We start from the raw sequence: 26,268 nt of genomic DNA, 5'->3' as shown, positions 1-26,268 counted from the left end.
TGAATGTCAGGAAGCAGTTTTCACCTGAGGTTCAATCAAACCTTATTTTAAATCTCTAGATTTCATGACAATTTTACAATTTCAAGCAGAGTTGTGGTCAGAGTCTACACACTCTGTTGTCTGTTCAGTCACAGTTTGGTTCAGTAATCTGACAACGAAAAGACCACAGAGAGACAAAACAACAACAAAGAGACACAAAACAACAACAAACAGTCACAAAATAACAACAAAAAGACACAAAACAACCACAAAAAGACACAAAACAACCACAAAAAGACACAAAACAACCAAAAAAAGACACAAAATGACAAAAAAAGACACGAAATAACCACAGAAAGACAGAAAACAACCACAAAATGACCACAAAGAGACAAAAGAACAACAAAGAGACACAAAACAACAACAAAAAGACACAAAACAACCACAAAGAAACTGTCCACACTTTCTGTTGTTTGAGAAAAGATACTTTGATGGACAGGTGAAGGTTGGATGGATACCAACATGTAACTGGTTTAATCTGGACACAAACAAACATTTATAAACAACAAGTTGTGCTTTTATTTGGGAATTGATAACTGGAACAAAGTATAATTCCTCAAATTGTTGAACTCTCTTCAACACTGCGTCAGGTTACTGTGATGTAACTGTAACTCTAAGTGAAATATAGTTCAGCTTTCGATGATTTTATATCATTAAAATATTTAAGTTTCATGTTTTTCTGGCTGCCTACTTCTGAAAAACTGTTTTATAAAATCGTCAATAAGTTTTGCAAAACATTCACAGGCGTCACTAACGTGTTTTTTCCATCAGCTGACAGTTGTTACATAACTGTTATTAAACGAGTTAAATGTAAAACTCCTCCATAATAAAACTCACTGAACCTGTGATTAAAGGTTTTTAAAACTTTTACTCATTGTCTTCTGCTTTGATGTGTTTTATGACTCTATTGTGCAAACTTTACAGCTGCTGTAGTTGTTCTGCTGACATTAATAGATAAATGTGGATATTTAGAAAACAGGAAATCCTTCAGCTCGACCCGGAAGTCGGGGTGTTTGTGTAATATTCGTCTGTTTTTAGCGGGTGAACCGCTCCGCTCTGGTCCTGCTGTTGCTCCCAAAACCCGCAGCGCTTTGCCCAGTCATGCCCTTAACGGTACAAAGAGGGGGTGGGGTGGTGGCCGTCACGTGGGTTAGTGACAGCCTGTATCGCCGTTTGTGATTGGCCGAGCGGCTCACAGGCCCGTCCCCTCTGATAGGCTGTCCCTGGCGACGTCACTGCGATCAGCTGTTGGAGCTCCACAACAACAACAAAAGAAGGAGCAGTCGGGGACCGAGGAGGAAACGGACTGAAGGAAAAAAAGCTGAACCGCACTGTGACTCCCCGATGTACAGTCCCTAAATTAACGGTTTTATATTTTTATTTCTTCCGCGAAGAAACCTCACGTTTTTCTATTTTTCGAAAAGTAACGTATCTACCTCAGTTTTAAGGATTTTAATCCCGGTTTTGAAACTCGGTTTACATCTTCTTCTGCCGCAGGTGAGTTCTTTGTTTTCCTCTCGGTGAACGATAACGGCTCCGGTGCCTCTTATTCCAACGCTAACTACATTTTCCCGCCACATCACAGCAGAGACAGTGTTTGGAGGAAGAAAGAGACGTTTATTGAGATGTTATGTTGCGTTATTAAACCTCAACGATGCGTTTTTTATTCGCATTACGCTGCAGCATTGTTAGCTTGTCCTCGTCAGGCTGTTCGCAGCTTTCGCCTCGCAAAACTTGGTCTTCTTCTTCTTCTGAACCAGAAGACTTTCCTGGTTTGTTCTAGAAATTATTTCATGATTATTCTAGGGGATAAAAGTTGAACAGGGTGGCTCTGCGGTCCTGCCCTGCCGGTGTAGAATTACAGCCTCCTCCCCTTCCCTTTTGTAACCCTCACACACAGGCTGTGGCTCCACAGTATTACTGGACCACTTTGGCTTTTTTGTCCCGCAGACTGGCTGGTAAAGCACATTAGAGCTGGAAAGGTTAGCCGATTACTCGACCAGTCCGTCCAGAAGAAACTTAATTAAGAACCATTTAGATAACTGGCTTTTTATCCAGTTAAAATTTAGATTAAACTCTCTTTCCAGCATTTCTTAAATGAGGTTTTGCTTTTATTATATCAATGTAAATGTAAATATTTTTGGGTTCTCCTCTATGGAACTTGTGAGTGACATTTTTCTCTATTTGTTGATGTTTTTATAAACCAAACTATCAATTAATCAGATGATAATTTTAAGATTATTATATACCAGAGTGAATAATCTTATGCAATCTCAGTAGGAAATTGTGATGGTTATTTTCCATCATTTTCTGACCTTTAATACACCACACACATACCCCCCCCAACATGACCTTAAAGTATCGACAGCAGCAATAATTGATAGATTTTCTGCCCTAAACAACAAGCAAGGTCAATAAAGACAGAAAAGCCTCAAAGACACACTGTTTATAATTTGCATGACGTCACTTGATGTGATGTATATGTTGAGTTTTACTTGTGCTTAAATAGCCATGTATATAATTCCCTGTTTGCAAACTAAAACGAGTGTGATGCTTGTTTTATCCCCCTTTACATCCCTGATTATGTGACCTCCACTGCTGTCTCTCTGTAGTCTAATCCTGCAGCCTACTAACTGTTTCTACACCAGATTGAAAGACTTTAAACGCAGCCTTCCTCTCTTACAACATTTTTCACACCGGGATGAATTAATGATGGATGTATGCTGTAACAGATGCATTAATTTCGTTCAGCAGAAAGCCACAGCCATGACTCAATGACCCGTTTAACCACATTAATCGGCCGTGACACAGACCCGGATGAGCTTTAGTTCGTGTTTGGTGATTGTTATAATGAGAGTAGATTAATATTTAGTATATTTAGTAACGTGGGTGGAGGGTGTTAGCGGAGGAGGAACAGGTGGAGCAGATTATCAGCCCGAGACTGACAGTCAGTCAGATAAAACCTCTCTGTTTTCTGTCTGTCTCTCCGCCACAGCTGCTCGATGTTTACAGAGGCGGAGTTTGGCTTTTGTTCTACAAAACAAGAGCGCTTTTTATTTTTTATTTCTTTCTTCTTTACGTGTAATGAATACGACAACAGAGAAATACGAGCCTGAACGACAGGCATTAAAGGCACCACCGCCGAAGTCGTTGCATTCGATTCGAATAGAGTGCGCGTTCAAGTGCCGGTAGAAAAATTAGGATAGTTGGAATTTCAACTTGAGGCGTTCACACCGGTTTGGATTCAGGAGAAACATTGGTGTCCGCCCCCTAGTGGTGATTACACGAAGTAATTTTAACAGCTAGCTTAAATGTTAAAGGCACAGTCCGTGATTCAAACCAAAGGGTCTCTCTGCCAAGATTAAAAACACACTATTGGAATCTACCATGACTCCTAAACCGACTGACCGATCTTTAATAAGAATTTAACACTAGACAACAGCTGACAGTGAACTTGTAATGTTTTCTGATGTTGCTACAGGTTTGTTTACATCAGTCAGACTGTGCACAGAGGTCTGGAACAGGCTGTTTCTAGGTATTATCTATCAATATGTTTGGATTTAAATAATGTTAAAAATGCCTAATTAGGCTTTTAACGATAAAACATTACTATACTTTTCTTTACTTTTGTTAACACTCTACTGTTCTACTGTTTCCACCTTTTTATGACATTGTCTTTACATCTTTACTAAATGAGTAGACACGAAGGCGTTGTGTTTTTTTAGCCCTGAGTTTTGTCTGCAGAGCTTCATGCCTGTCTGTTTATGGGTCAGACCAATCAGAGGGATGTGTGCAGCCTGAAAGCCAAAACACAGGGTGAAAACAGGCGACAAAACATCCACTGCTCCATTAAAAGAAGAGTGTCAGCCTTTTTATAAACTCCGAGCTTCTTTCCTCCTGGTTTTTGGCAGCTACACAGTGAGAGGACTCTGTTTAGAACTGTACTGGTGGAGGGGGGAGGGGGGCATCTTTAATGCAACAACATTGTGCCAAATGATGCCCCCCCCCCCCCCCCCCCGCTCCTGTCCTTCTCCTTTATACAGCAGCTGCAGTAGGACAGTGACACTGATCACTTCTCATTCCGTCTATTGATACTTCCCCAGTGTGAAAGACTGTAGTCAGAGCAGCAGGCAGGCTGCCAGCCCCCGTCTCTTTATTTACTGGTGAATAAAACAAACGCACTGGGCAGCATCTCCGTCTCTCGCCTCCGTCAGATCAATAACTGAAGAAACTGCAGCTGCTGCTCGCCTCCATCGGGCACGACAGGAAATGAATTCTTCCTCAGTTGTGGCGGCGATTCACTTTACAGCCACGTACAGGCTCATGAGCCAGGCCTGGAGATATGTGTTTGTCTCAGAACTGGTGTGTGTGTGTGTGTGTGTGTGTGTGTGTGTGTGTGTGTGTGTGTGTGTGTGTGTGTGTGTGTGTGTGTGTGTGTGTGTGTGTTACACCATTTATCTGAGGCACGTCGGTTTGTGTGTCAGGCTCCTTTTTAATGAGCGACATGATCCTCAGCAGGTGAAACAGCAGCTGTAAACATTTACTGCTACTGTTTTATGAACGAGGTCTGCGACTGATGATTAAATGCATCTATAAATATGTTGTTTTCCATTAATTAATTTATGATTTATGATTAGCCAGTTAATTGTCCATCAGAAGTTCCCAGAGCCGAATGTGACACCTTCCCCCTCTTGTTTTTGTCCAACTAACAATGAAAAACTGAGACAATTAGTTTAAAATGCAATAGAAATATTAAAAAAGCAGCAAAGTCAATCAAGTAGTTATGTGTAAATGTGAGGATTTGATGTTTTTCTTTGTCATACATGTTAGTAAACTGAAGATCTTTGGGTGGAGACTTTTTTCCACTATTTTCTGGCATTTTAAAGATAAAAAAATTATTTGATTAATCAAAAACGTAAAGAAAAAGCATTAGCAGTTTAATGAGTTTTCCGATACACACTCACAAGATAAAAATAAGTAGTTACCAGATGATTTCTGGGGTTTAGCAAGAAAGAAACTAAATCCTGCTGCTCACAATGATGTTTACATTTTAGACTTTTCTTAAAGTGAAGTCTTGGTGTCAAAGCAGCAGCAGCAGGTAGAGTCGAGTTGTCCTGCAGCGCTGAGCGTGCACAGTATTTACAGTATCTGTGGCCTTGATCAGGCTGCGGGTAACTTAATAATTACTTGGCTGGCGGCTCAGATTCTTGGCTTTCAGATTCACTGTCTGACCCATGTTCTATTTTCAAACAAAAAGTCCCCACACACTGCAGATTCAAGTCTGCAGATAACTCTGTGTTAGTTACAGGTCGCCTTAAATCAGGAGTTCCCCCGGCAGCTAGACTCCATATTTTTATTATATTAAAGGTGAAAGGTGTAGTGACGGATCCGCTGAGGATTATCAGATGAAGCTGCTTCACAGTGAGTTTCAGCTCATTGTTTATCTGTCCCAACACAGCTTTACTGTCCTGGCTCTCTCCTGGTTTTGGCTGCAGCAGCAGATGTTTTCAGAGAAACAGCTGTAAAATAAAACAAAACAAAAAAGCCTCTGTCTTCTTCCTGCTCAGCAGCAAACAGCAGACAGTCAGAGAGCAGCTGCTGAACATAGCGGAGCGTTTAGCAGCTGAAGAGACAGATGTCTCCCTCCGGAGCTGGTGGAGACCAAACACAGAGCTAAAAGAGAGAGAGAGAGGGAGAGATTCATCAGGTGACACAAACAACCCCCCCGGTGGCTGAAACCGACTATTACAGCTACTGACTTCTAACTTTAACCAGGAGTCACTAAACCCTTAAACATCTCAGCTCAAATACAAACTGTTATCTTTGTCTCTTATACATTGAAAGAATTTGATCAAATTATATGAAAGACACTTTTTACAGTCCTGAAAAGAAAAATGTTCAGCGTCCATTTAAAGACCTGAAAGACTTGTGTCTCGACTTGCTTATTAAGACTCAGTCTGGCGACCCGATAGCCGAGCGCTGAGGGCAGACGACTCCCCTTCTCTCTGTCCCACTTCCTGTTACTCTTCTCTGTCCTGTCGAATCATAAAGGCACAAAATGGCCAAGAATGTTTATGAATAAATGTGAGACTTGTAGAAACACCTGTTGGATCGTGTGATGTTTCTTCAGGTTTGTATTAATCGACTCGTTTCTCTCCATCTCGTCTCCTCAGGGCTTTTTTTGTACTTTTGTACTTGATCGTGACGTCGAGCGATGTCCAGCCCGTGTCTGCTGACCCTCAGATGATCCATGACCACACCTTGATGCACTTTATCACCTTTGCGGAGTCTTCCTCCCGCCGCGAACCCCGCAGCTGATGACCAAAGTGCTTCCCCGCCGTCGCCCCGTGCCACGTGCCTCCTCCCCCAGCCCCTCCCTCAGCCTCACACCCCCGCAGGACGCCCCGGGATGTTTCAGAGGTTCGCCAGCGCCCTGTTCGGGGACGACGTGGAGGAGCTGAGCCGATGCAGCCGACCTGGAGACGGCAAGCAGGAGGAGGAGGATGACGAAGACTGGATCTTGGTCAACTACCTGGGTAAGTGTCAGGAGAACATGGCGAAGAGAACATAAACACGGGTTCATGTGGCGCTCTAAAACCAGTAAAACCTGCTCTTAACGCACCACCACCTTTCTTCCTGTTTCTTCCTTGTTTACTCGTTTGTCTTGAGGACCAGATGTTTCTGTGAGTGGAAACAGTGTCAGTATTTCACAGCATTTCCTGGAGTGATCAATTAATCAATTAACAAAACAGTTGCTGGTTAATTTACTGTTTATTGATCTAATTGTTTCCGCTGCACACCAGATAATTAATCCCTCCTCGTCTCTGGCCGACTGTGTGTTCACTGGTAAAAAAAAGAAGCATGTTTTGAACGTGACGCAGATAAAACGTCACATACTGTAAGTGAACACAGTGGTGACATAACGAGAACGTGAAAAGTAAATACGCACTTTGGCAGTTAAGATCCAGCTGTTTGCATCAGGATCACAAAAGTGCCTTTGAGCAAGAAACCAACCCACAAAAATATCCGTCTGATCTTTGAGTGATTATGGTAAAAAATCAAAGAAACGATTTCAAAGTAAAATAAAACCAGTAGAAAATGAAGCATGTGAAACCATGTGAATGTGTTTCTAAAAGCCGTTTTCAAATTTGATCTGTTCAAGAAAGAGAAGAGAAAAATTCACTCACTGATAAAAAAAAAAAGGTGTGACTAGTGGAAAAGCTCGTGAGCAGATCTTCAGTTAAGATAATTTATTTCAAACAGTTGATTTTTATACGCGGACAGAAAATAAAGCTCCGTGGAGCCGTTTGGAAAAGAAACTGTTTAAGTTTAGACTGTTTTAATGGCAGGTCAAAGAGGAGCCAAGTTTCCAGAGCTGTCCGAGACCCAACAACCCCCCCCCCAGTCAAAACAGACACGACACCCAGAGAGGTTCAGTAACACACACTGCAGTCACCTCCACACAGAGCGGCCCGCCGCTCACCCGCCGCCGGGCTTGACTCGACTCGACTCGACCCGTGTCGGATTCCACAGCTGTGTGAATATTTCAGGCGGGGGAGGGAGGGGGGGGGAACAGAGGCCGACTGGCCCACTTCAGGCTGGGATGGAGGGGGGGGTCAACCTGTAAACAGGTCAAACAAAAGCGCCCGAGGAACCAGAGAAGGTAAAAATAGACGCCGGTGGTTCCCGTTCTGGGCCCCGTGGAGATGGACTTGTATGGGCACGGAGCTGCCGCCAACATCCCTGCAGCTAAACACACCTGGATCCCGTGTTGGGTTTCTCCCAGGTGGACTGTAAACTTAGAAACCCGTCGTCAAGTCTCGTTAAGTTCTGACTGGGAAAAGCTCCGGCTGCATTTCCTCCCAGGAAAATAAATATTCTTGTTTCAAATCTGAAGGTTTAAATATAAAAGAGAATTCATTGCTTCAACTGTCTAATCTACCAAAATAAAACACCTTTTCAAAATAAAACCACATATGTGCAGTGGTCTTAGCATTAAAAAAAGCTACTGCTACAAACTTATAAACATGTACGTCCCAGTTTTACACCACAAAGGTTAACACACTTATAAACAGCAGAACCAGACTTAACCAAAAATAAATATCGCCACCTGCTGTGGTTTGAAAAGAGCATTAACTGAAGTTAATGATAATATGTTATAGTGTAGTCACACACACACATATCACATTGAGCAAACGCTGCACAAAACATCATGCACATAATATACATGAAGCCACCGCTGTCCATCTGCACAGATCATAACTTATTACTGTGCTATTTTAATTCATATTTTAATTTTAATTAATATTAAGTTTAATCGTCTTCAGTCCAAAAACCAAAGATATTTCACTTCTCAGGTTCATGTTGAGAAGAAGAAGTTAAATGTTTAAAATCTGCGAGCTACCGGTCGTGAGCGTTTGCCCTTGATGCTCGAACTTTAATATAGTTTCCGTGTCGACCGCTGCATCCACTCAGATTCACACTCTTGTTTAGTTGTTCTTTGACCAGATCGTTCCTGGATTTCATTCTGTTTTATATTGGACATGTTTTTTGTGTTTGTGTAGAAAGAACTTGACATTTGAGAACTTTGTTGTTGGTGTCTTTGTTAGAAGAAGAAAAAAAACCCACATCTCTAAAGTGAGGTATTGAATAAACGCAGTCTTTTGTGGCACTGAGGAATCATGTCAACAGGAGGATTAAAGCTTTTGAAATCAAACCCCAAAGATCAGATGATACTTTCCACGTCTGCACACACATCCATGTGCAGCCACAACACACCAGCTGTACACATGTCGACGTGCCCTCGTATGTGGACGCCCGGTGTAGTGTAAACAGAGCTGGATGCATGTTCCTGCTCCGGGGCCTCAGAGCCACAAAGTGATGTGCAGTATTTTTACATTCAGATAGAAAATTGCTGCAATGACTAACGCTTTGCGAGGTTGTTTTTGCTCATGCACGGGCCACAAAACACCAAGAACCCGGAGATATCTTTTTAGGATCTGGAGATGTTTTGATGTGACATGTTACAACGCCGTGATCGGAGCATGTCCCGCCCAGATTTCATCATATATGGAGTCATAGTTTGAAATATCTGTGCAGCTACACCTGATTCTGGGGTATGTTGTGTAGTGAAAGTGTGGCATTTGTTAAGCAGGAAGATATTATCTCATGTTGCAGCTTGTGTGTGGCGGGTTTTGGTGAAACTAGGCGAGCAGCAGAAGGAAGAAATCAGCTGTTTGTGGGACTGAAACTCTGCAGACTCTGTGGTTCGTAGAGGAGACAGAGGTCGGGTGGTTCAATCATAATCCACACTGGCCTCATTAACCCGACACACGCCCTGCCAGAGAGTCTCCAAAGCACTGCCGCTCCTCACTAACAACACCGCTTCACTCCTGTGGTACAGAGATTGTGTTGTTCAGGCTGACACATCGTGAACCTGAACCTCCTCTCGCTCTGCAGACTCCCGCAGGAAGAGATCAGCTGCTGACGGCCTCGGACAGCGAGGGCCGTCCTCCAGCTGAGAGGATAAAGTGAGCAGATCAGCTGCTGGGCGCTGAGTCAGCGCTCTGCAGCTTCTCGGGCCTGTTGTGGGTAAACAAGGATTCCTCTGTGAACTCCTGGGAGTTAGAGTCACGTCTCACGTGTGGAAGTGAACTCCAAACGGTCTCAACATACAGAGCTGCATGCGTACAGTAAACAGTGAGGGCACGCGGGTCAGGGGAGATAACTTAATGATGCTAACCTTGTTACTTCACTCCTCCAGCTGTCTGCTTGGATGAAAGAGTGCAGGGTCCGACCAATAAAAGTGAGTTATCATTTACAGGATGGAGAAAATAGCTGCTCCTTAAACAGAACTGAAATCAAACAGAGACGTCTGTTCAGTGGACACGCCGTTTATTTTTAGCCTCCAGTCCGCCAGCCTGAGATCATGTTGCTTTTCCTCCTTTAACTTCCTGCGTCTCTGTGAATCATTAGAAGCTGGTGTCGGATCAAAACAAGAGCCCAGACACGCAGCTCTCTCGCTCCGGCCTCCTGGTTTGTTTGTATTTTTTTTGCAAACAGCAGCGTGTTGGATGTGCAGCAGTTGGTGCAGGATGCTGGCACGTTGTCACGGTGATGATTGATGTGTTAGAGAATAATGAGCAGCGGCTGTTTCTGCAACAGAGCGGAGGGAAGGCTCAGGCGGCGGTGAGCAGATTAGGCCGCTCTGGTTGGGCGTGTTTTGCACACACACACACACACAAACAGAAACATGTGTGCAGGCTGCGGTTTCAGTCGGACATGTGATGCTGAGCTGCTGCAGCTCTGTGGCTGCTCTGCATCAAGAACATGATTGTTTACATGTGAGTGCTGCACAGACACGGGCAACAGCTCCCCCTGCTGGCGAGATGCACGCGTCACACTGTGTTACTCAACTAGATGATTTATTTGTCAAACAGGGAAGATGCAATTTAACATCGTTTCAAAACCAGGCGTGAAACGAACGTGTTGCACAGGGAGTTCAGAGCTGTTGCTAATTCTCTTTTACATGTGTGATGTCATTAAAACAGTCAACAGCAAAAACACAATGTCCTACAATGTGTTAAAGATACACTGATGAGACAACAGCACAACAAGCTACAGTCAAACAAAGACAATTAACAATAGATTACTGATGGACGAGTTCAGCTCCGGTCTGCTTTTAACAGCGCTGAACCTTCTGTTGTAAAGTCATCAATGCCTGGAGTTAATTTGATTTCAGTTCAATCAATCAATCAAACTTTGTTCGTATCTAAGATTATTCAGAAGAACTTGAGATGACTGACCTCCTCTGTAAGGGTGTGATATTCATGTCGACACCTCTGCAGAGACGCGGCACCCAAAATCTATTTTCTGACTCACTGTCGTAGGCGTGAAAAAAGCTCTGAAGTCAGTAATTAATTAGTAATTTGACTTAGATTAGATCAGTTATTTGTATTTGTAATGATCTGACGCTTCATATTAAAGCTGGTGTGTCTCTGCAGCTGAAGCCTGCTCCAGTCAGTGTGGTGACGGCCTCTCTGGAACCACTGCTGCTCACCAGGAGGAGGAGGAGGAGGAGGAGGAGGAGGAAGAAGACCTGGTGATGATCCCCTCTCCGGTGGCCAGCTCCCCCATCCGCTACGCCTCCTGCACTTCCCTCAACTCCACGGCCGACACCGACCCGGACGGCGTCGCTGAGGAGGACGAGGATGATGATGAGGATGAGGAGGAGGAGGAGGAGGAGAGCGGGTTCCTGCGCCTGGACGCCTGCTCCCTGGAGGAGAGCTGGTTCGTCACCCCCCCGCCCTGCTTCACCGGCCGCGGCAGCCAGCCCGTCCTCCTGGAGACCAGCCCCCTGGAGAACCTGCTGATCGAGCACCCCAGCATGTCCGTGTACGCCCACCACAGCCCCCCCCGACTGACCCTCGACCCCCTGCAACGCTCACTTGACCGGGACTTCTTGTCCGCCAACATGCCCGCCCCCCCGACAGCCTCAGGTGGGAAGGAGAAGGCGAGACGCACGCTGGACGGCCCCCGTCACAGGTAAAGTCCTCAGAGCGGCGATTCAGGTTTAAACACTTGTTGTTCATTTCCTGTCAGTCCGCTAACCTCTCTGTTTGCCCCCCCCCCCCGCAGGCCAGAGGTGGCGGTCGTACAGCGCCGCTCCACCCTCCACTCTGCCTGCTACGCCGCAGCGCTCTCCACCCGCGCCGGCCTCCTGCAGCAGCGCTCGGGAAACACCGCCCAACGCACCCAACCGCTGTCCCGCAACGCCCTGCGACGCCTCAACCTGCTGCTCCCCCCCAAGGCCGGCACCAGGCACCTGCACCAGCCCAGCCAGAGGCACCTGAACTTCTGAGGCCACGGCAACCATCGTCATCGTCATCATCATCATCATCATCATCATCATCATCATCATCATCATCATCAACCTCGTTCCTTTAAGCAGTGTGGGAATCGAACCCTCGCCACCCTCAGTCACACGCCGCTGTTTTCTTCTCGTATCAAGAAATCAACACCAGCAACAAAACCTCTGTCATCAGCCTCCACCTCCACCTGAGCTGTTCTGATTATCTGTTCTCTGATTGGACGGTGAAATAGGGAAAATAACAGGTGATCTCTGTCATTTTATCAGCTCATGTCTCCTCCTCCTCCTCCTCCTCTTCATCCATCCATTCTCCTTCACGTTGATGCTGAGAAGAAGGGATGTGAAAGGAGATGGTCATCATGCCCCCCCTCCTCCTCTTCCTGTTGTCCACATTTTATCCTCTCTCCCGATGGACCAATTTGTGTCCAATCACAGAGAGGACGAGTCGCCACGGTGACGTCCTCCTCCTCCTCTCTTTCTTTTTTTTTTCTCTTCTTCTTACTCTCGTTCTTTACGGACAACGTCGTGTGTAGAATCAATGCTGTAGGTCACTTTACTCGGCGGCAGGTTCGCAGCGAGGCGGCGGGACGGTCAGGTGAGGTCATCGCAGAGCGACGCTTCGTCCGGCGACTTCCTGGGCAACTTGTCGGGGGAAACAGGAAACATTTCAGACCCCGAATCACTTGAACACGAACAGATCAGCTGCAGTTTAATCAGAGGAGGAGCGTCATGCTGAGGCTTCTGAGAGAAGTTGCCAGTTATTGTCGGGTTTCTGTAACTGGCGACCTGAGCGCTGTTGATTTCAAACAAGCTGTGACATCAGCAGCGTGAACTCAACGAGTCGCTGCAGCTGAAAACAAAAGTTTAAAGGAAAAATCCCCCAAAATAATCTGACGCTGTCGTCGTCTATTTCAGCAGTAACACAAATAAACTAAACAGCTGCAAACACAGACACAGTTTGGTCCATTAAAGGGACAGTCCGCAGATTAAACAAGTCCACGTCTGAGAAAATAATAAAATGGCGTCATATTGTGTCATCAGGGTTATCTCAGCTCGGAGATTATATCATAACAGAAAATCTGTGTGGAAGTGACGGATCAGGATGCTTGTCAGGCAAGGAGGGTCTCATGAAAGACACTTGTTGCATCATGGGAAATGTAGGATCCAGTGTGTCTGGAATTAAATCTGTCTCTCTAAAGTGCAAACCAAAAAAAAGTCTTTGTAGTCCAGAAACTTGATTCCAAAAAAGAAATGTCCCCGTAAAATATATGATATTTTACATTTGTAAAATACAAGAGTTTGAGCCTGTGAAGAAGTGCAATACTAAATAACACTACCCCTTTAAACATACTATGAATCCTTGTTTTGAAGAATTTCTTTGACATTAAACACTGAAATTATTTCATGTTTTGCTGTAAATCCAGCATTTTTTTTGGCGACATTGTGTCTCAAGTCAAAACGCGACCCGGGTGAGAACACGCTGCGTTCACAGGTTCTTCTGGGAAACCGGAGGATGTAGTAACTGAAAACTGAGAGACAGAACAGAGAGTTTTATGAGTCAACAAAATCAGAGTCATTTCCTGCAGCTGCTTCGCCTCGTAGTCACTTTTTCTGCTGCAGGTACAGACGTTTGATTTTTAGCAGTTGTGCGTTTCTTCCTTTGTGATTATTCACTGCAGTCCTAGAGAGGAGCCTTCCCTCCATCTATAGAGTCTATAGAATTAAATACAACACACCTCAGTTATAAGTGCAAATGCAAAACGCCTCACCTCTTACTGTTTTCTGTAGTTTTAGAGCATTTTTGGGGGATTTTTCCTTTAATTTCCTGCCTTGAACTCGCCTGTTGTAAGTCGTGCGGCGTCTCCCTGTTGTTTAAACGCGATGTTTCCACGCTGGTCGTCCTGCGGCGCCGCCTGAACCTGCCTCTGACTCTGTAATTCAGTACTTTTCACAATACTTTTTTGAAAAAGGAAAAAAAAAAATAAAAAAGACGGTAAAAATTACTGGGTTAAATATCACTAAACGCCTTGTTTTAACGGTAGCTTTGAGATGAATAGAAATGTAAAAAAACAAAATGTATTTAAAAAAAAAAAAACTTCCAAAATATTTTTTGAAAAGAAAAAAACAAATTACATATCAGTATGAAGTTGGTATATATGCGTCTATGGTTTCTTGCTTAGGTATGTTTGGTTATGTTAGTGTGCAATCTGTTGCATGGTTGTAGAGTTGTGTTAGTGTCACGATGGTTGGGAAAAAAAAAAAAAAAGAAAATGGAAAAAGATTATTTTTCTTTTTTTTTTTTTTGTAGTTTTAAGTTTTTTGTTTGTTCTTAAACGAATCTGCAGTCCACTTCTCAGGGTCACAACCAATCACCTTTACACTTTAGGAAGATGCAGATTTACTTGACGGCTGATGATTCTTTGTGCGTGCTCTCAGACTTTTCCAGCTCTGTCCTCGCGAGATTTCCCTCGTGAAGATGTTTGTGAGAAATTATTGACTTTTAGAAAAATGATCCTGGTCCCAGGACTGTGAAAACGAACTCAGTCGACTGTTGGAAATCCATCATGATGGAGAGAAACCTGTTGGTCTTCTTCTGCGTTGTTTATATATATATATAAAAAAAAATTTTTTTGCTCAAATGTACCTAACATGGTTTTAGAAATGTACTTTATGCTTTTTAACTCTTCTATTTCCCATGTTAACTTAGTTACATTTTGTTAAACTGTTCAAATATTTAAACCAAAAAATTAGCAGTGACCTTTAACCTTTCACTAGTTTATAATACTGATGTTCTTTTGTTTTGTTTTTTTTGTTGTTGTTGTTTAACTTGAGTTGTAAACAGCTCGGGGTCTCGGCGCTCTGACACGGCGGACACGGTTTGATGTGTCCGCTGTAGGGAAAGTGGAGCCCGGGCCGAGTCACCACACTGCAGGAGGAGAGAGGGACTGGATCTGAAGTACGGAAGCCCATTTATGTCAAGAAGAGAAAAAAGATTAAATGTTAGGAATGAAAAAATAAATTTAAAAAGATGCGCATGGGGAGTCAAAAATAATGAGATACAGAGACAAAATTTAAGTCTGAATTATAACTTTTCATGACTGTGACATAAAGGGTCAAACATTAGACTCTATCTGTATGTATATACCTGTGTACATACATATGAAGTTTCACCTTATAAATTGTGACTTGTTGTCACAAAGAAATATAAGATATTATCCCACTGTATATTAATCTAAAATTTTGTCTCTTAAAGTCAGTATTTGCCTTTATTATCTCAAATTTTATACATGGTATCTCAACATTGTGATTTACTCATTCCTGACTTTTCATCATCTTTTATTTCTTTTCCTGGTAGAAATGAGCTTCACCACTGAGTCCTACGTTGAAACTGAAAGATGTAGGATGAATTTTATTTTATTTTTATTTTTTGTGCGTGTTCTTGAATGATCTTGAAACAGGTGATCAAACTCAAACTTCACATTTTGTTCAAGAAGATTCTTGATCAAAGATCCAACCTCTCAGTTTTGTTGACCGAAACACATCCAGAGAAATCAATAAGATTAAATTAAGTCATTTTTAAAGGTGAAGTTTGGGGAACACATCCTGTTGAAGACACAAAACGTATCTGTGTTGTGTGATTTTTAGGGCTCAGTAAAGACTCAGTCTCGTGTGGTGGAGGCCGTTTGCAGTGTGGCGTCTGAATCTCCAGTAAAAACCTGACTTCAGTTTGTGTCTGTGGTCGTGTTGACGGGACGGTAGCATTAATGAGAAAGCACTAACAAAGGTTTGTTAGGCGTCCATATGGTTTGCTGTAAATAATCAAAACGATAGTGGAGTGGTTCAATCTCTGGTGTATTTAAGCTTCTCTGTATTTCTCGAGTGTCTCTCTCTCTCTCTCTCTCTCTCTCTATCTATTGTGTCGAGCTTTACAATCGTGGACGATGTTGTTTTGTGTTACTGCGATGTTTTTAAAAAAAGACAAACTTAAAGACGGAAGGGATCCTGTCTCCTCCTGCTGTCAGGAGCCTTTAATGTTTTATCTTTATTTTCAGTTTCTCTTCTCATCTCTCCATCATCAAACTAACAGGGATTTGTAATGTTTTTTTTTTTTTTTTTTTTTGTTCAATGCCTTGAAATTTGTGGATCACGTGCCTTCCAGGTTGAAATATTGTAATGACAATGCATCAATGAAGAACTTGAACTCTCTTTTTTTCTTTTTCTTTTTTTTTTAAATTCTTTTTTTAATGTCCCATGAGGACAAAATAAATAAATAAAAACACACGAACAGACATCAGAAACCAACTATGCACCACTCGGAGGAAGCTTGTTGGCTCTCGCCGCCGCCGCCACCCGCCCAGCCCGTGTACAGCTTTTATATAATGACTCAACAAAACCAGACGGAATGATGTAGCAAAACCTCTTTTCTCCTGTTGTTTATTTTACAAAAGTGTGAAGAATATTTTGTGGCATTTTTATTTTTCACCAAGTGTTAGACTTTTTTTTTTTTTTGCTTTTATTTGTGTAGTTTACTGGAATAATACAGCACTTTGCCAAAAAGAAAAAAAAGGTGTAGGAATTATAGGGTTAACTTTTTATTTATCGACATAACTGGTCTCCTTCTTTGTATTTTGGATGAATGAATGATCAACTCTCTCTGTTCTGATGTCAGAAACAAAAAATATTGCTAATTAAAAAGTGGGGTCATCTGTTTTTGAACTGTAATAGTTAATACATGTGATCTCTCATTAGCTTATAATAAATGTTTTCATACACAGCTCTCCTGTCTCTGTCTTTGTCAAGTTAATGATGAGTTCATTTCACTTTCTGACAGTTTTAGCTCCAGTTTAAGGCTCTTCAGTCAAAGAATAAAAACCTTAATCTAATTCAGTTTAAACAGAAACTAATCAGGAGCATTAGTGCACCTTTATTTCCTTTTGTCTGTAGTTTACACATTCACATTAATGCATATACGGATGCTTATTATTGACTACTTACTTTGCACTACTTAAGTTAATGCTACTTTATATTTCTACTACTTTAAAGAAAAAAATATTCTACTTTTGACTCCACTACATTCATCTGACATTAAAATTACCAGTTACATTTCAGATCAAGAGTTTAAAAACCAATAATGACCTGGTGTGCATTGTTACATGGTAAATTAAACCACCCAACATTTCCGCAGTTTAACATATTTACTCTGACAGTAAATTTTTAGTAGGACTTTTACTTTTTAATTGTAATTTTACTCTGCGGTATAGTTTGTGTCTTAATACTTCACCTCTGAAAGTAGTACTGTCAGAGAAACTAGAGCTACTTCTCATGACATTCATAATGCCAAGGGCAACACTAGAAAATAAAGGATTTATTTCCGTTAAAACAATGCAGTGGAGTCAGAAAATATTATGTCATGTAAAATTAAACACTGAGGTTGCAGGTTTTTTTTCCAACAATTTTAGGAAAAAGTAAAGAGTTACAACTTCTGCAGTGTGTAGTATCTTTATCAGGAGAAAGTAAAGAAAGTAAGTAAGAACACCAATTAAGGCTAATAGCTGTTTTCAGAGTTGTTACATGCTATACATTGTCGGATTATTATTACTGATGCATTTAGGGTAGTGGTTGGTCTCATCTACAGCAATGTTTTTGATTGTATGAATTGATCAAACAAACTTTGTAGCTGGCTTGTACCTGGCTCAAGACTAAAGGAGACCTCACTTCTGATCTCCCCATCTGAAGACCCGAGACCTACAGAATCAGAAACATCTTTTAAGTCAATACTTAAAACTTATCTTTAAAAAAGGCCTCTCTTTAATTGGTAGCACATATTCTTTTTATTTTGCCATTGTTATTTTTTATTGTGTTATCTTATATTTGGAGTATTTTAAATGTCCAATTTTACAGCCTAATTTCTAGTTGTAATCCTGTTGAAACCATATAAAACAGTTTGTTTTGAAAAGTGCTGTATAAATTAAGTCTATTGTTTTTATTAAATAGTGATAGTGCAAGAGTGCTGGAATAAATATTATAAATAGAAATACTCTTTGGTTTATTACATCTATTTGTAAAAAAACAAAACATTACTGCCATACAAAGAGAAAAGATAATTTCCTTCTAAAGTCCCTGGGCAGGTATAAAGAAACATTATTTACTGTAATGTAATAAGTTACTTTATATACAAACTAAAAGTGTTTTAAATGCAGTATATGGATGTATCAACGTCTATGTAAAATAAATACAACCTGTAAATGTTTTATTGTTGAACAATCTTATTAAATATCCCAAATATCAGTTAAAAACGTGTTAAAAACAGAAGTAAACACTGGCATTCAGCAGCAGTTGACTTTGACAGCGGACCCACGTGCTGCTTCTGTTTACATTCTACGGTGGAAGCACGCGGCTGTCGCTGCTCGCTCTCTCATTGGCTCGATGTCACCCGGACCCATCCCAAAGGCGGGGCTCGCACGCGGAAGCTGTTCCAGTACCGCGAAAAAAATAGGGAATAACTCCGTCAAGTAGAGAAATTACGCCAAGTTTCCTCACTTAGATGAGTTCAGACCGTCTACCGAGCCGTTAAAGTTTAACCGGAACGTACGGAAACCGGCGTTTACTTCAAAAAACCTCCCCGCGACTCGGTGTCCGTTAGAAATGAACGAAGGCTCCGGTTAAACGCGACAAATAACCACTTTATCAGCTGTCTAACGTTGCTATTTAACCGTTTTATCGAGAACGAGAGTAAACCGACGCCGTCGGAACATTTCTGTTTTGCTCGTTAGTGAAAATCTCACTTCAAATTTAAAACATTTAGCGCGTTTCTGTGAACCGGGAACGGGCATGCGCAGTGGCAGCGGCAGGCATACACGGATATAAGGATTGGCGCCGGCGCCACAGCTGATGCATTCATTCATTCTTCACTCAGGAGGTAAGACCACAGAGCCGGAGAGCACATCGACACTCATCATATCTGTAGTTATATGACATATTTCTACTCTTTAAACCTTCCCGGGCTTCGTATTCCAGCCTTTTAATCTTTTAGTCTTTTAATCTCCATTTTTCTCGACGTAGTTTGGTGTTAAATTGATTTAAATCTCGACCAGCAAGAGACTGCAGCCTCATCTTAGTTTTTAACTTGTATTTTGACTTTTCTGAAGGGGTTTTCGCTGCTATTGCAATCTTCACCTCGCGTGAATCTTGCATGTTATCCTGGAGGTGTGTTGAGTGAAAATTATTAGTTTTAATTGAGTTTCTGTTCAAACACTGAGGCTGCTCTTGTAACGTTAAAATCGTCAGAAAAGCGTTATGTAACTTGTCTTTTGCCCGTATTCCTTAATCAAGCAGATATTCAGCCGTTGGCATGTAAAACCAGCAGCTCATCAGTTGATCTGCACATCGGGGGTTTGATAGTTATTGTTGACCTAGTTAGCAGTTACCGGGCTAAGTTTGCTAATTACAGTAGCTCCCCTCCAGAACTTAGCCTCGCGGTGGAGTCGGTTTACCCCACTTTAATGTCGCCTAATGGACTTTAAACACGATCGTTCTTGGATATGTGATCCCCAGGTGTTTATTCTACTAATCGAGCGTGGTTAGAATAAGTTTGGTTCATTTTTAGCGGTCATTTCTATCAGTTTCCCCCCGCCGACCAGGAGGAGGTTCTGGAAGGCAGGACTCAAATCCTCCCGCTTTTGCTCCGAGGAAATTGGCGCGTCTTTGAGTTTCAGAACTCGATTAAAGTCCATATTCGTGCGTTTTCATAACTCAAACTGGACTGAAGATGTCTGGAAACGTGTGCTTCGTCGCTGAAGATGAGAAACTCGGGTGGAAATGAAGCATTTTCGAGCTTTTTTTTGTTTGAAAGCGAGGGAACGAACAGCCCCCCTCCTTTTTGGCTGCAGCTACCACACTAGCTTACAGGACCTGGCTGCCCGGTTTAGCTCTTATCACAGTTATATCTGACTTTACCCGGTTAGTATGAAGTTGTGGTCACAGTGGTCTTTACATGCGGTGCTTCAGCTGTGTTAGCCGACCATTATTGTGTCTGTGGAGCTACTTTGGCTCCTTTTATTGGTGGTCACAAGCTAACATACTAGATCTGATATTACAAGCTAACCACAGCTCCTAACCAGGGTCAAACTCAGCTTGTAAATGTGATTTTTCTGTTATATTCTGGGGCCCTGTGGTTTCAAGGACTTTCTGTGGCTCCTCCAGAACTTTCAAGGAGCCAGTTTAACTCTTTTATAATATTATTTTAGTTATTTTACTCAGCTTATAGGGCTAGCACATACAGTGTGCTCTAACATGTTGTGTGTGATTCTTGGGCCCAGAACATGGCCTCAGGACTCTCTGATCATAAAATGGATCCAGGATAACTGAATTAATTCCTAATTCCATATGTTTTTGTATTTATACAAAATAAATAATAAAGTTGCGCCTAAATCTCACCTGTTCCTTCTTTTTCTCTGCAGCGGAGCCATAAATACAGTCGACACCATGTCCAGACGCAGGTGAGCAGCTGCTGCTGTTTGTTCCCAGACTGAGGTCTGGGAGCCCCTCACTGTAAAGACTTTGCTAGGCCTCGGTGATCAGGCTTAACATAGTACTATAAAGCATATTTTCTCATATTTAAAATGTCAAATGTATGTTGAGAGCAATACACTGGTCTCACATGATACATATAACAGTACAATATGTGTACAACACAGACTACAATAATGTTGATTACATGTTTTAATTGTCCAAAAGTCTGAAACCCAAATATATTCAGTTTGCAATCACATTTGACAGAGAAAAGCAGCAACACTTCTCATATGAGAAGCTGAAACCAGAGCTTTAAGTCACATTTTTCACTATTTTTTAGTTTTTAAAAAGACTAAATCGATTATCAGAATAGTTGTTGATTATTTTCCTGTCGATCGACAAATTGTTTCCGATTTTCTTTTTAACTTTTTCTCAGTTTTATATCATTGCAAATGTCGAACAGACAAAGCAATGAAAATGCAGCCCAAGACTATTCACTTGCATTTAATTTCAGTCATGTAAAAAGCCTTGTGTCACTTGTAGTATAACACTAATTATGAGTTACTTGGAGTAACACAAAGTTTGGGGGCATTGAGAAAATTAACTAGTGCAACTGTAAAGGACTGTCTGTACCTAGAGCTGTGATGTTGACGTTGATGTCATTTTTATTCATATTATTACAGTGGTCGCATCACACTTCAAGCCAGAGATTCAAACACACCTGAGCCGACCGTCAGAGCCCCACTGAAGAAAAGAAAATCTGAGGTTTGTCTTGTTTTAATATTCTCCTCCATATGTTTGTACCGTTGCAGGTCTTCTTCTCCATTCCTAATAATGTCAGTGTTTTACTAACTTCCCATGAAGCCCTCTGTACCATGTATTGTGAACGTTTAGTCTCAGGTTTATTGTCCGGTTGTAGTTTTTATCTCAAACACTGATTCACCAGTTTTTTTGTTTGTTTGTTTTTTTTTATTTATTTATTATTCCTTCTCCAGCCCTCCAAGAAGAAACTACAACCTGCTGCCAAGAAACAAAGCTATGAAATACAGGTCAGTGCCCACATGTTATTAATGAGTGTGTGTGTTTATAACTGATAAGAGCCGAGCCCAAGATGTGTGTTGTTACTACTTTATTATCTGTTTTGTTCCACCTCCCTTTAAGTGCGACCAACCCTCTTTTTTTTTTTTTTTTGTCTTGAACCTCTGTTTTATCAGCATATTGTATTTCCATAAGGTTGTAGTGTATATAATTTGAAGTACAACCTAGTGCTCAGGAGTTATGTTGCTATACATAAGTTTCCTATATTGATGGCGTCCATTTTGTCACCCCAGTGTATATACAGTGTGTGGTTTTCGTTTGTATTTTATTTGTTTTAGCCCTGTTTTGTCTCCCATGTCTTTTTTTATATATTGAATCATATACCTTTTAACTAGTTACTATAGTTGAATATCTTCATGTTCAGAGCTCAGGCTGAAGGAGAAGGGTAAAGTGATTCAGCTTTAGCAGGGTTATATCTGCAGCCATGCAGTACCTAATTTTCACCCCAAGGTGGCACCATTGAGTGGCAGCTGAGCTTCTCCTACAGTATCTGGGGACTTCAATAATTGAAGAGTTTAAGTTTCCTGAAAAAGGCCGTAAACAGTATTTATCTCTTAAATTTCATCCACAATGATCTTATGTAAAATTCATATGTAGACCTTAAATCAATTCAACATTAATTCTCTTTTTTATGATTGTGTAATCCATCTCCATCTTTTCCAATACTTAAGACTAAAGTTAGAAAACTGAAAAATGCACATTAGTTTCCCAGAATTCAAGTTTCAGTAACATTTTCGGTCGAGCTGATCGTCCACAAACCCCAAAATTATCAGCCTGTGATTTAAAAACCGATGGAAGGTGGCAAATATTAACTTTTTTTTTTTTTTTTTTTTTAAACTAGAAACAGAAAATGAGGATTAATTTTGACAGTCACCTCATTATTTCAGCTCTAGAGTAATGCAGTAATCATGACACTCCATGACTGATACCACGTGTGTTTATTCATCTTTTCTGTGTTTTCCAGAAGTGTTGGTCGGAGGATGGCGCCACTCCGTGCATCCTCATCGAAACTCCCCACAAAGAGATGGAGCCCACAGACCCGTCCAGCGTCTTCAAAAAGTACAGCTTCAAAAACCTCTTCATCAAGGCCTCCCCCATCCCCAGCCTCAGGTAACTGTGTGTTTTACACCTCAGTGAGGCGGCTGTGTGTCTCGACACTTCCTGCTGAGACTCTCTGCCTTTTGTTGCTGAGCTGTTACTCCACCCGACTCTGTATTCAGTGTTTAATGCCGTCGTTCACCATGAATCAGCTTTTGGTTTTTAGGGTTTGTGAAGTGAGTCAGTTTCAGGGTTTTATCTCCAAACATAGATACTTTATTAATCTCAGAGGGGAAGTTGAATAGTTAAAGCTAATGAGTTCATACAGCCACAAAAGAAAACTTCAGTAAGGTGAAAAATGATGAGAAGTGGAAGAATAAAACAAGATAATACACAGATAATGTCCTAAAACTACAGGTTATTATGAATATTCTACAGTTTCAATACCTGAAGAATAAACAAGATAAATTCTGGACGGATATTTAAAAATACAATCCTGTGAAGAGACGTTGAGGTATAAAGATATTTATATTTCACTTTACACTGTGTTGCACTGGATGTGTGCAGTTATAATACAAACTCTAGAAGAATAAAATACTTTAATGATTTAGTTTAGAGGCGTCACACGTGCTTGAAGTAAAAACTTTAAAACTTTTTGAATGGAACTTCTGCGTGTGTGAGTTCAGATGGTAAAACCTGGTCTTTCTCCTCCAGCTGGGCCAGTTCAGATGACGTGTGGATCAAGATGCTCAACAAGGAGCTGAAGTACGTTCATGACAAGAGCTACCTGCAGCGGCATCCTAAGCTGCAGCCAAAGATGAGGGCGATTCTGTTGGACTGGCTGCTGGAGGTGAGTGGTTACAGATCTTTAAATGTCCTGATGTCCTCCATGTTGAATAAAGAGTTGGTTTAAACTGGATCGTGTCTCTTTCTGTGTGTACAGGTGAGTGAGGTGTACAGCCTCCACCGGCAGACGGCCTACCTCGCTCAGGACTACTTCGACCGCTTCATGCTGACTCAGCAGAACGTCAACAAAGACTACCTGCAGCTCATCGGCATCACGGCGCTCTTCATCGCCTCCAAGATCGAGGTGAGTTCCTCACTGATGGAAATCTGTGTCTGTTTGATTCTGTTCATGAAAATATAAAGTTGAAAGGAGTGAAAAGAAACTCGTTCATAACCACGACTTCTCTCCCTCCTCCCTGCAGGAAATCTACCCTCCTAAAATCTACGAGTTCGCATACGTCACAGACGGAGCCTGCGACATGTGGGACATCCAGCGCACTGAGCTTCACGTACTGAAGGTACAACACAAACACCTGCCCCACAAAAATCAGTCAACAAGGTCGAACAGTGTTTAGTTTCCGGAGAGATTGACAAGTCGTAGATGTGGCGCTGTGTGTTTAACCCCGTTGTTGGTGTCGTCATGCAGGCATTAGACTGGAACCTCTGTCCTGAGACGCCCATCTCCTGGTTGAAGCTGTACGCTCAGGTCGAAGCCCAGAAAGACAACGAGAACTTCCTGGTTCCTCAGTTCTCACAGGAAACGTACATCCAGATCACACAGGTACGTCACGCCTGCTGACGGGCTCCTCGTCTCAGTTACTTCACACAAACGCCTAAAAACTTCATTTAAAATTTAACCGGAGACACTGAACAGACAATAAAATCAATCAGTTTTTAATGTCCGCACACACTGACCTCTTCCTGTTTGTTGCAGCTGTTGGATCTGTGCATGATGGACATCAACTCATTGGACTACAGCTACAGTGTTCTCGCTGCAGCCGCCTTCTGCCACTTCTTCACCTTCGACGTCGTTCATAAAGTCTCAGGTAGGTTTGGTTTTCATACCTGCACCATGTTTTTCTTTTACTTAGATAAAATGACAAAGGCAGGTTGTTGGATGTTTGTAATTTTATACAAGCAGCACATTTAAATCAGTTACAACCTTTTTATCAGAAACATCACATGTTGTTTTCTTAGACTTGACTCCCCCGCAGCATCCTAACCTGTGTGTGTGTGTGTGTGTGTGTCAGGTCTGACGTGGGAGAGTGTGGCCCCCTGTGTCCAGTGGATGAGACCCTTCATGGACACGCTGAAGTCTGAAGCCACGCCGCAGCTCAAGAACTTCCCCAAAGTCAAAGCCGACGACAGACACAACATCCAGACACACGTGGCGTATCTGGACATGCTGGTGAGCAACGCTCAGAAACAGATTTCACGTCCTGGAGTCAAGACAAAAATGCAACCAGAGTTGTTTTTAGACACAGCTAGGCCTGGGTTTGAGTTTCTTAATGTTTGAGGCTGAAAATGGCGGCTGTTTTGGGATTGTTTCTGATGATTGACTCATTGTTGAAGATTTAAATTGAACTGTAACTCCTCCTGTTATAATTGTTGACAAACTATCATTAATGAAGACGACTTTGTCCTCGTGTCTAACACTGAATTTCTTCCCCGTCCTGCAGAGAAAAGCTCAGGAACGTCAGATCGACAGCCCCGACTGTCAGATGTCACCCGTCGCCGTTGGAGCCATCCTGACTCCACCCAGCAGCACAGAGAAACCAGCCAATCCCTGAATAGGAAACAAGGTGACCAGCGACGAACGCTACCTCTCCGCAGTTTGACCCGAAGTGACGGCCGACCTCTCAGACCACACCAGCTCCTCAACCACCGGGTTTGATTTTAGGGAAAGACGAACTCCGTTTAGCACGTTTTTTATTTTTAACACTAAGCTCAGACTCTCGATTCCTGTCAGTCTCTTTATTTTATCTGAAAGTACGGAGACGGTCAGGAATTGAAGTTCTCTTTATTTTTAAATAATTTAAAGCTAAACTAGTTTGAGTTGTGATCTGAACCTGCAGCAGTTTCCTTGTGAGTTCACTGATGTGAAGTGGAGACGCTGGCAGGGAAGCCACCTGCTGTGGCTTTTTTTTATTTTATCAAATAAACAAACTGTGTTGGTTTGAGAGGAAACATTTCATACCTGTCAGGTACTTTCTGAGAGTCTTACTGGTGCTACTCTGTTGAAATGGAAATGCTCTCAGACAGTGCTTCAGTCAGATTCTCAGGAAAATGGAAATGAGGAATTTATCATTTCTTATGTTTTTTTATTTCATTCCACGATGAACTGAGGAACTAAAGTTGTGTTGAATTATATTTCTCGCTTAAATTCCCTTTTTTAAATCTGGTGTAAACTTTAGATTTACACTTGTCCCCGCCACAGAGGAACAAACAATGTGATCATTTACTACAAAGTGTTTTTGTAGCTACTTTGAGCCACAGCAAAGATCAGTCATTGATTCGCTGTTTAATGTCCTGAAACCTGGAGATGTTTAAATGCACCTGTTTGTGGCTCAATAAACCCCTTACTTTTTTTTTTTTTCTTTTTTTTTTTACTGTTGCAACCTGGTTGCATGTTTTTGTTACATTCCTGGGAAACTTGACAATTGTGCAAAGTTTTTGCTTTTTAAGTGCTTGTATTTATTGAAAAGCCTTAGTATGTAAGAAAAAAAATGTTCATATGTAAAAAAACAAACAAAAAAACAAACAAACAAAAAAAATAATCTTTCTTTCAGCAATGAATGAGCTCAGTTTGATCACTGCCAAAGGCAAAAGCTATTTATGATTTTTGCTCTGACGCCTGTTGAATTACAGTTCCTCATTAAATGTTGTACACTAGCCTGTCATTACTTAGTGCCTTTTTAAAGAGCCAA

At 41.8% G+C, this 26,268-nt stretch overlaps 2 protein-coding genes across 2 annotated transcripts; both read left to right on the top strand.

Moving 5' to 3' along the window:
* The first annotated feature begins 6,197 nt into the window (after positions 1 to 6,197).
* Positions 6,198 to 12,360, top strand: tp53inp1 (tumor protein p53 inducible nuclear protein 1). The gene is made up of 3 exons (XM_022762063.1): positions 6,198 to 6,575; positions 11,043 to 11,583; positions 11,677 to 12,360. Exons 1-3 carry the CDS (start codon positions 6,449 to 6,451, stop codon positions 11,897 to 11,899), a joined length of 891 nt encoding a protein of 296 aa, XP_022617784.1. The 5' UTR covers positions 6,198 to 6,448; the 3' UTR covers positions 11,900 to 12,360.
* A 6,454-nt stretch (positions 12,361 to 18,814) lies between these two features.
* Positions 18,815 to 25,931, top strand: LOC111234108 (G1/S-specific cyclin-E2-like). Its single transcript, XM_022762033.1, has 12 exons — positions 18,815 to 18,827; positions 20,368 to 20,406; positions 21,103 to 21,184; positions 21,415 to 21,468; positions 22,482 to 22,627; positions 23,270 to 23,405; positions 23,499 to 23,645; positions 23,764 to 23,859; positions 23,988 to 24,122; positions 24,276 to 24,387; positions 24,592 to 24,749; positions 25,021 to 25,931. Exons 2-12 carry the CDS (start codon positions 20,393 to 20,395, stop codon positions 25,129 to 25,131), a joined length of 1,191 nt encoding a protein of 396 aa, XP_022617754.1. The 5' UTR covers positions 18,815 to 18,827; positions 20,368 to 20,392; the 3' UTR covers positions 25,132 to 25,931.
* Positions 25,932 to 26,268: the final 337 nt, after the last annotated feature.

Source organism: Seriola dumerili, unplaced genomic scaffold (assembly GCF_002260705.1).
Source record: "Seriola dumerili isolate Sdu_G_001 unplaced genomic scaffold, Sdu_1.0 BDQW01000435.1, whole genome shotgun sequence".
Taxonomy (NCBI): Eukaryota; Metazoa; Chordata; class Actinopteri; order Carangiformes; family Carangidae; genus Seriola; species Seriola dumerili.
Note: the sequence above shows the minus strand (reverse complement) of the source record. Positions and strands in the feature narration are given on the sequence as shown.

What these genes read in the sequence shown, in the direction of transcription:
- tp53inp1 (XM_022762063.1), top strand. Translation starts at nt 6,449, where the DNA reads ATGTTTCAGAGGTTCGCCAGCGCCCTGTTCGGGGACGACGTGGAGGAG. An exon ending in GATCTTGGTCAACTACCTGG is followed by an intron (nt 6,576 to 11,042) that starts GTAAGTGTCAGG and finishes GTGTCTCTGCAG; the next exon opens with CTGAAGCCTGCTCCAGTCAG. An exon ending in CTGGACGGCCCCCGTCACAG is followed by an intron (nt 11,584 to 11,676) that starts GTAAAGTCCTCA and finishes CCCCCCCCGCAG; the next exon opens with GCCAGAGGTGGCGGTCGTAC.
- LOC111234108 (XM_022762033.1), top strand. An exon ending in TGAAGAAAAGAAAATCTGAG is followed by an intron (nt 21,185 to 21,414) that starts GTTTGTCTTGTT and finishes TTCCTTCTCCAG; the next exon opens with CCCTCCAAGAAGAAACTACA. An exon ending in TCCCCCATCCCCAGCCTCAG is followed by an intron (nt 22,628 to 23,269) that starts GTAACTGTGTGT and finishes TTTCTCCTCCAG; the next exon opens with CTGGGCCAGTTCAGATGACG.